Below are 8,791 nucleotides of genomic sequence, written 5' to 3' on the forward strand. Positions count from 1 at the left end.
GCTCGGGAGCATAAAAAGTGAGGCCGAAATCAAGTTGCGTTTCCACTGTCGGGCTAGTGGCTTACAGCGCGTCACGCAAACATATAAAATATAAAATATATTTTATAACATCCTCATTTTGATAGATGTCGTCAAACATTCAGCCCAAATGATCCAGAGAGACCTCAAACATTAATTTTTCCCAAGGCTATATGACACTTAATAGGTAATTCCCCTTTATTTAAGAGAATAATTTGAGGATGTTGCTTAATATTTAGTTATCTTAACTAAAGGAAACCTTTTAGTGTTTCAGGACAGAAGAGCAAGTAATAAAATAAAGCCTATATTTCGTTGCGCTCAGCAGCTATCCACTAATAAAGCTCTACATTTACAATTTCATTTTTAAATTTTACCATGTTATATAGATACATAAACACTTGTTTGAGGACATAAAACACATTTTTTACCTGCAGTTTTTCCCAATCTCTTTATACGCAGTGCAGAGCGAAAAAAAAGGTAGTTCTGGTTTTACTCACTCAAAAAATGCTCTGTTTGCAAGATTTTATTAATACCATCGTATCCAAATACTCTATGAATAGTATTTTAAACCTCCTCCATTGTTTATTATTTTTTAGAAAATATCTAAAATCTTTTTTTCAGATAGACCTTTGTTAAATTAAAGTTTAATATGGCTTAAAACAGTTTAATTTATTTGTATTGTATATAAACTGCTATAGCTTTTATTTGTTTTGTATTGGTTTATTTATTTAATGTGATTTTATTATTTCCGATATTTGTAATTCTTTAAATAATTTCAATATAGCTTAGGCTATTTTATCTAGATATGACACTATTGTGTTGTGCCTACAAAAAGGGACATGTAATTTGTAAAGTTTTATGTCTTTCTGTTCTATTCATATATTGTATTATCTCCAAAATAAATAAAGAATGAAAGAAAGAATCTGCTTGCAAGCGATCTTTCGCCCGATATCACACACACACACACATGCATCTAAACGTGCATGTTTCATGCACAAACACACCGTTTAAACTTGACAAAAACTCCCAACAACTGAAAGTTACTGACTGCAGTGTTTTTAATGTGGTGTAAAGATTATTATGTGTTATTAAAACATCGAGGAGAACGCAGCAAAGAAATATCACTTCTAAATGAAAACTACTTTAATTATTATTTTATGCAACACCCTTACATTTAAAAGGGAAACATAAGGGCGATCATAAGCAAAAAGACCCCTAGCCTATAAGGTGATTAATGGAATAGCTTATCTTAAACTGACCAGCTATATGTTTTTCTTTCCCTTATTTATTTATTTTTTGGTGCATGTACTCGTGTGCGATTGGAAAACTACTGTAATGCCATCTTTACCGGACTCAGGCTAACTCAGACTCAGCTGGCCCTCTGTGGCCCATAGTATTCGGCGGATCGAAAAAGGCGGGCCGCTAGCCCCTAGGAAACCCCGCTTTCGCCCAATCAGGCTCTGGAAGTGACAGTGGAAATGCGACTGGCTCTGGGTCACTCTCTTTAGGCACGATAGTGTAAATGTGGCTATTTTAGCATGATTTAGCACAATGGTAACATGTTTTATTGCACATTTTTAACTATTTGGAACCTTTGCTTTCAAGGATGTTAAACCTTTATGATGCAAAATTTTCTTTATTTTGGAAAAATGTTGTCTAGATGATCAAAATACTCTCCATAAAATCAACACAGGCTCATTGGGAAAATGTGTCCTCGTCTACATTTTTGAGAACTGAAAAATATGTGCTCATGGGTACAGAAGCCTGGCATTTATCTGTACCATATTTGAGATTGTCAAAAAAATCAACACAGTGCCCTCTAGTGGATTTGTAAAAAGAAAAACTGCTAGACAACGTTGTCCTGGGTACATATTTGATGATTCTCAAAAATTTAGTTCTGGGCACATATTTCCAATATGTGCATACAACAGTTATTTAACTCAGAATTGGGCCTACACTGTACAGGTCAGTATGTTCATTTAGTATACAAAACTCATAGACTGTAAAAGTTAGGGATGAAAAATCTATGACGTCACCCATAGGTTTCTGACAAATGCAAATAAAGCTACAAGTAGGCGTGGCCAACCGTCACCATTTTGTTTGTGCATCATTGCACCAACCGGGGGATACCAAAGAAGGGCAAAGACGCGTAACGTGAGAGGAGCTACAGACGCCCGCTAGCATTTTGCTTAAATAGGCTTTTCTATGGGAGAAATGCTTAGTACTTCATTACCTGCGACTGGTTTTGTATAGTTTTGTTTTTAAATTCTTCTTATGAATTCTTCATTCTTCTTATGACGTTTTTCTACAGGAGGAAATGCAAATGACTTCCAAACACTTAAGATAAAATCCAGGCATACCACTGTATGACAACATTTCAGATGACTGTTCTAGAACTTACAGCTGATCAAACTGTCAGATTCTGGAGTGCTTTACATGTCTAAAGAAAAATATAAATAATAAATGATCTTAAATAAAACAAATACATTTATCGAGATGGTATATAAGTATATCATTTTACTAACCTGGGCAATGGAGGCCACTTAAATGCTTTGTGAGCACAATTAAGTGCACTCAGCATGCCATATCATCTGATAATTGTAGGAAATGATTCCAAAAGGCGACTGACTGTGTATAGCCACATAAAACAACACAAAAATATGATGAACATGCCGAGTTCAGCAGCTAATCAGCCGGAATCAGGTGAGGTGAAGTGACGGCGAACAGCGAGACCTAGGTATTACTCAAGTGGCCACGCAATTAATTATGCAGACTTAATAAAGCTTAACAAAAAAGGAAAACAGATGAGTTTTTAAAAAAAATGTCATGTCATGAAGGGTAATATTAGCTATATGAACCAAAATCATTCTTTGTTCCAGGCTGTAAACACCTTTTTTTCTGCTGTAAAGTTGGCCATTTTAACAGTGGGCTCAATAGAAATTTGCTCTATTATAGAGCCAGGGTTAGCGGAATTTCAATGAATTGCAGTTTCTGTTACTTCCGCATTTGCTTCACGAGGGAGAGCGGGAGGTTGTCGCTTGTATGCAAGCTGTTTCACTATTGACCTTATTCTTCAATGCAGAAATGCGCTCGTTTTTGTAACTGGTTCCAAACTTTAGATTCAGTCGCCTATGAGAGAAATGACTAGAAATAATAAATGGCAGAAAATGGTCAAAACTACCTGCGCTACAAACAAGTGTGTTCATGACTACATGAAAAGGAGAATAATATAATGAGAAAATGTCAGTTTGCAACATGAAGCAGCACAACAAGCTGTTTTTAACATCTAAAAAGTAATGAAAGTGAATGAGACCCGAAGTCTCAAGCCAAAAAGATTCCAGTGGCTGCGCCCTGCTCATACCTGAAAGATGAGGTCAATACAGTCATCAAAGATCAATGTCGTTTCTCTGTCTGTGTCTGTCAGCATGGTGAGCAGTACAGGATGGAGCTCTTCGAGGGCCAGAATTTCACCGGTCAGTGTGTTGAGCTGTGTGACGACTGTCCTTTCCTACAGAGCACTGGATTCAGCAAGAACTGCCTCAACTCCATCAAAGTCTATGGAGACGGAGCGTAAGTCCATTACCACCAGACCAAAAACACATCAATGTGTCCAATACTATAATGTCAAATTTTTTAAATATTGTACATGTTTTTAGGTCAGCCTATCATTAAGTACAGCCAATTTCCTTGAAATATCCTCCAAAATGTTAATTAAAACATGTAACTTTGTATGATTAGCACTTGTTGTGTGTATTGTCTCTTCTTGTTAAATCCCTGAATGCCCCCTCAGTTGTAAGTCGCTTTGGACAAAAGTGTCTGCTAAATGACTACATGTCAATGTAAACTAATTACAATTACAAATCTTAGAAGACTTTTCAGTTGCTAATTAGTTAAAGCAGTTACATGTTTTAATTAACACTAACATTTGTATTCAATACTATTATTTGAAAGATATTTTAAGGCAATTGATCATTGTAGGAATGACAGACTGACCACAAAAATCGACAAACATACATATACACAGTTCTCTGATTTGTAATACATATGCATTTGTATACATACTCTGATTTGCTTGTACATCAACAACATGCACATGTAATCCATACTGTCTACACTGTAAAAAAATATCTGTTAATTAACAGATTTTATATTCTGTGATTCACAAGTGGTTTCTGTTTATTCAGGGTTGCATTTTGGAATGTTGATCCCTGCTTTGTCTATTTTTGATGTTGAGAATTGGCATGTAAACACAAAATTGCCCATACTGTAAAGTAAATCGCATCAAACTGAACTACATTAAGGGTGCTTTCACACCAGTGAATCGATTCAGTTGTTCCGTAACAGGAATTCAAATTGTTACATTGTTGCTCTTTGGTCTTGGTGCGGTTCGCTTTCACACGAAAAAGTTTCTAAACGGACCAAAAGAGCTAAAACAAGTCACTTGTAAGTAAACTTCTCACATTGGTCGGTTTCACGGTTTATTTTTCAGAGTCTTGCTCAGCTGTCAGGGGGATGGTAGTGATTTGGTGGTGTTTGAAAGGGTGTGCGCAACGTGTCTTAAGAGAGGGGACGGATACGGGGGGAGGGGTGAGAAGGGTGCGCAACATATTTGAGGACCGGGAGGGAGACGCGCGATTTTTGGGAGATTATCACTCGTTTGGGGGCATCCGGGAGTCTCTGTGCATTTGCGGAACTCTCACGAAACCTCCGGGAGATTTGGGATGTCTGGAGTGACCTCCTGCCCTTCTCATAATTCTCTCTTCATATAGCCGTATGCCTTTTACATATCCAAAATACACTGTGAAATAACCGGGCTCGGATCCTATCCCTTTCTCACTACAGTCGATACGCTCAAGAGTTTGTTTCAATCGAGCCGAGACCAACTCATTAAAACGATCTTGGAGCGATTGTTTTGGCGCAGATCCAAGCGCGATTGGTGGTTTCACATATGCCAAACGAACCGCGCTAACTGGGCAAACGAGACAGGTTCCGAAACAAAAGTCTAGGTGTGAAAGCACCCTAAGACATTGGCACTTTATAAATGAAGCGAACACCTCGGAAGCATTAAATGTGTTTAAGAAGATGTCTAAAATCTGTACACGCAATGACCGAGAGACTGTTTAAACTGCATGTCACTGATGAGAAGATGACGAATGCTATGACTGAAGTCACCGAAATGCCCTGAAGATCTAAATGCACAACAGAATGTCACGTTTTCACACACACGCACAAATTGCATGTAAATGCTTCAACATTTCACAGCGTAATACTCACTACTCTCTGTTCAGTTCATGTTTATTTCTGTAGCGCTTTTACAATGTAGATTGTGCCAAAGCAGCTTAACATAGAAGTGAAACAGTGTCAGTCCAGTTTTCAGTGTTGAAGTTCAGTTTAATTCAGTTCAAAGTGGTTTAAGTTTTACTGCTGAAAGTCCAAACACTGAAGGGCAAATCCATCGACGCGCAGCTCGACAAGTCCAAAACCAAGCAAGCCAGAGGCAACAGTGGCGAGGAACAAACTTCACCAATTGACGAAAGTTAAAGAAAAAACCCTTGAGAGAAACCAGGCTCAGTTGGGGACGACCCTTTCTCCTCTGGCTAAACTTCTTGTGCAGAGCTGCAGTCTAGGCACTGGAGGCTTGGACGTCCATCGTGGAGAAGCTGCAGGTGTAAGTTAGAGACTTGCGCGGGACTACATTTTTAATTCCACTCCCACCAGGTTTTAGTCCGAACCTGACCGCTCCCGCTTATATTCAGAGGAGCATCACTAAAAACCACCCAGCTAAATGATGCTGAGTCCAGACAGCCTATAACAAGCTGTCTGTATAAACATACATAGACACACAGCCCCAAGCAAGTGACACACAGCATCACTCTCTCTCTCATTTACACACAGACACACACACAAAGACAGCACCAAGCAAGCCACACACAGCGTCACGCTCTCTCATTCACACACATACATGCGCGTGCTCGCTCGCTCTGGAGTCGGGAGCGATATTGTTAGACCGCTTGCTCTCACTCTAGTTACCGACCGCTCCCGCGCATTATTCAGAAATTTATTCCAGCGCCGCTAGAAATCTCCTGCATTACAGTAGCGGGAATGCAGACCTCTATTGTAAGTACGTCACCGGCGGTGATCACACTGGCCCACAGGATCAATGCGAAGACTTGTCTGTCACTGTGGTCTTTCAGGAATCAGTCTCTTGCTCTCCGCTCCTCCATGACAGCCGCAGCGTCAACTCAGGATATGGCCTGGTCCAGGATTATGGAAACCTTGGCATCATTTTTTCTTCACTACTCTTGAGTAGTTTAAAAAAGGCTACTTTTTAACTCATTCTTTGAGTAATAATAATAACAGATACTTTTACTCGCACTACATTTCTAGGCAAGTAATGGTTACTTGAATATGATTTTCCTTTACTCTTTTCACCACTGCAGCACTCCGAAATCATACAGTAGAAAATAAAAAACCCTACTGAAAAAAACAGCTTAAGCCAGCCTAGACTAGTTGGCTGGTTTTAGCTGGTCGACCAGGCTGGTTTTAGAGGGGTTTTGGCCATTTCCAGGCTGGTTTCCAGCCATTTTCAGCCTGGTCTTAGCTGGTCAGGCTGGGAGATGACCAGCTAAAACCAGCTTGACCAGCCTAGCCAAGCTGGGAGTCCAGCCAAAACCAGCTATGTCAAGCTTAAACCAGGCTGGTCAAGCTGGTTTTAGCTGGATTTAGCTGGTCATTTTCCAGTCTGATCAGCCAAGACCAGGCTGGAAATGGCTGGAAACCTGCCTGGAAATGGCCTAAACCCCTCTAAAACCAGGCTGGTCAACCAGCTAAAACCAGTCAACCAGTCTAGGCCTAGGCTGTTTTAAGCTGAATTTTTCAGCAGGGAATGGTTGTAGAAACTACTGCTAACATTTTTCTAGCATGTTTAGCACTTGGCTGGCTTGAATAACACCAACCAAGCCAGCCATATTACTAATGCAAACCTGTTGTAGCATTGACAGCATGAATTACCACACATTTAGCATGATTTAACACAATGCTAACTTGTTTTAGCACACTTAGCATGTTCCTAACATGTTTTAGCATGATTTGACACATTGATGACATGTTTTGTAGCCTACATTACAATGCTAACAGGCATAAGTTTGTAAAATGATTTCCATCATGTGCAGCACATGGCTAGCATGAATAAACATGTTCCCACAGTACCTTGTTAGCATTTTGATAGATTGTTAGCACAAATTAACATCTTGCTAACCTTTTTCTAGCATGTTTAGCACTTAGCTGTTGTGAATTAGCAAACCAGCCAATTTACCTATTAATACTAACCTGTTTTAGCATTGACAGCATAACTGACCACTCATTTTAGCACAGTGCTAACATATTTTAGCACGCTTAACATGTTCCTAACATGTTTTAGCATGATTTGACACACTGCTTACATGTTTTGTAACCTACATTACAATGTTAGTAGGCACATACTTTGAGTAATAGTTACAACAGATATTTTTACTCGCACTACATTTCTGGGAAAGTAATGGTTTCTTGAGTATGATTTTTCTGTACTCTTTCCACCACTGCAGCACTCCTAAATCATACAGTAGAAAACAAAAAATGGTTGTAGAAACTACTGAAAACATTTTTCTAGCATGTTTAGCACTTGGCTGGCTTGAATAACACCAGCCAAGCCAGCCATATTACTAATGCTAACCTGTTTTAGCATTGACGGCATGAATTACCACACACTTTAGCATGATTTAACACAATGCTAACATATTTTAGCACACTTAACATGTTCCTAACATGTTTTTAGCATGATTTGACACATTCATGACATGTTTTGGAGCCTACATTACAATGCTAGCAGGCCTATGTTTGTAAAATGATTTCCATCATGTGCAGCACATGGCTAGCATGAATAAACATGTTACAATAGCACCCTGTTAGCATTTTAACAGATTGCTACCTCAAGATAACATGTTGCTAACCTTTTTTCTAGCATTTTTAGCACTTAGTTGGTAAGAATTAGCAAGCCAGCCAATTTACTTATTAATACTAACCTGTTTTAGGATTGAAAGCATGACTTACCACACGTTTTAGCACAGTGCTACCATATTTTAGCACACTTAACAAGTTCCTAACATGTTTTTAGCATGATTTGACACACTGCTTACATGTTTTGTAACCTTCATTACAATGTTAGTAGACACAAACTTTGAGTAATAGTTACAACAGATATTTTTACTTGCACTACATTTCTGGGCAAGTAATGGCTACTTGAGGATGATTTTTCTGTACTCTTTCCACCACTGCAGCACTCCTAAATCATACAGTAGAAAATAAAAACTGTTGTAGAAACTATTTTTACCACAAAACTTGATTTCAATATTCAAATACAATCTACCTTTTTTATCTTTTTGTTTAGCTGGGCCATGTACGAGGAACCAAACTATCGTGGCCGCATGTACATTGTGGAAAGAGGAAACTACTGCGCATTTACGGAGTGGCAGTCCGAAAATCCCAACATCCAGTCGATCCGCAGAGTGGTGAACTATTTCTAATCCTCTCCATCCCAAAACTGCCTAGCAGATTAAGGATAACCAGCAAGAAATTCAGCAAGTGTATTGATCCCAAATAAATCGGAGCTTTTGGTTTATTTTAATAATTCACGCAGATATGTTCTTTTTATTTATGGAATTTCATCTATGAATCGGTTATTTAAAAGAAAATGCAATTAGCGCAGAAATACTCTTGTATGTTTTATTTTGTCTTT

The 8,791-nt window shown here is 38.7% G+C and overlaps 1 protein-coding gene across 2 annotated transcripts in view; it reads left to right on the forward strand.

Annotated features, from left to right (window-relative positions):
* Positions 1 to 8,791, forward strand: part of crygn1 (crystallin, gamma N1) — a 35,358-nt gene that overhangs the window by 26,523 nt on the left and 44 nt on the right. For both annotated transcript variants that reach the window (XM_068223872.2, NM_001007784.1), the window contains 2 exon segments: positions 3,443 to 3,588; positions 8,444 to 8,791. The exon segment at positions 8,444 to 8,791 is cut by the window's right edge and continues 44 nt beyond it. In XM_068223872.2, coding sequence (XP_068079973.1) covers positions 3,443 to 3,588; positions 8,444 to 8,579 — 282 coding nt within the window. In that variant the 3' untranslated portion in view covers positions 8,580 to 8,791.

Source organism: Danio rerio, chromosome 2, assembly GCF_049306965.1.
Source record: "Danio rerio strain Tuebingen ecotype United States chromosome 2, GRCz12tu, whole genome shotgun sequence".
Taxonomy (NCBI): domain Eukaryota; kingdom Metazoa; phylum Chordata; class Actinopteri; order Cypriniformes; family Danionidae; genus Danio; species Danio rerio.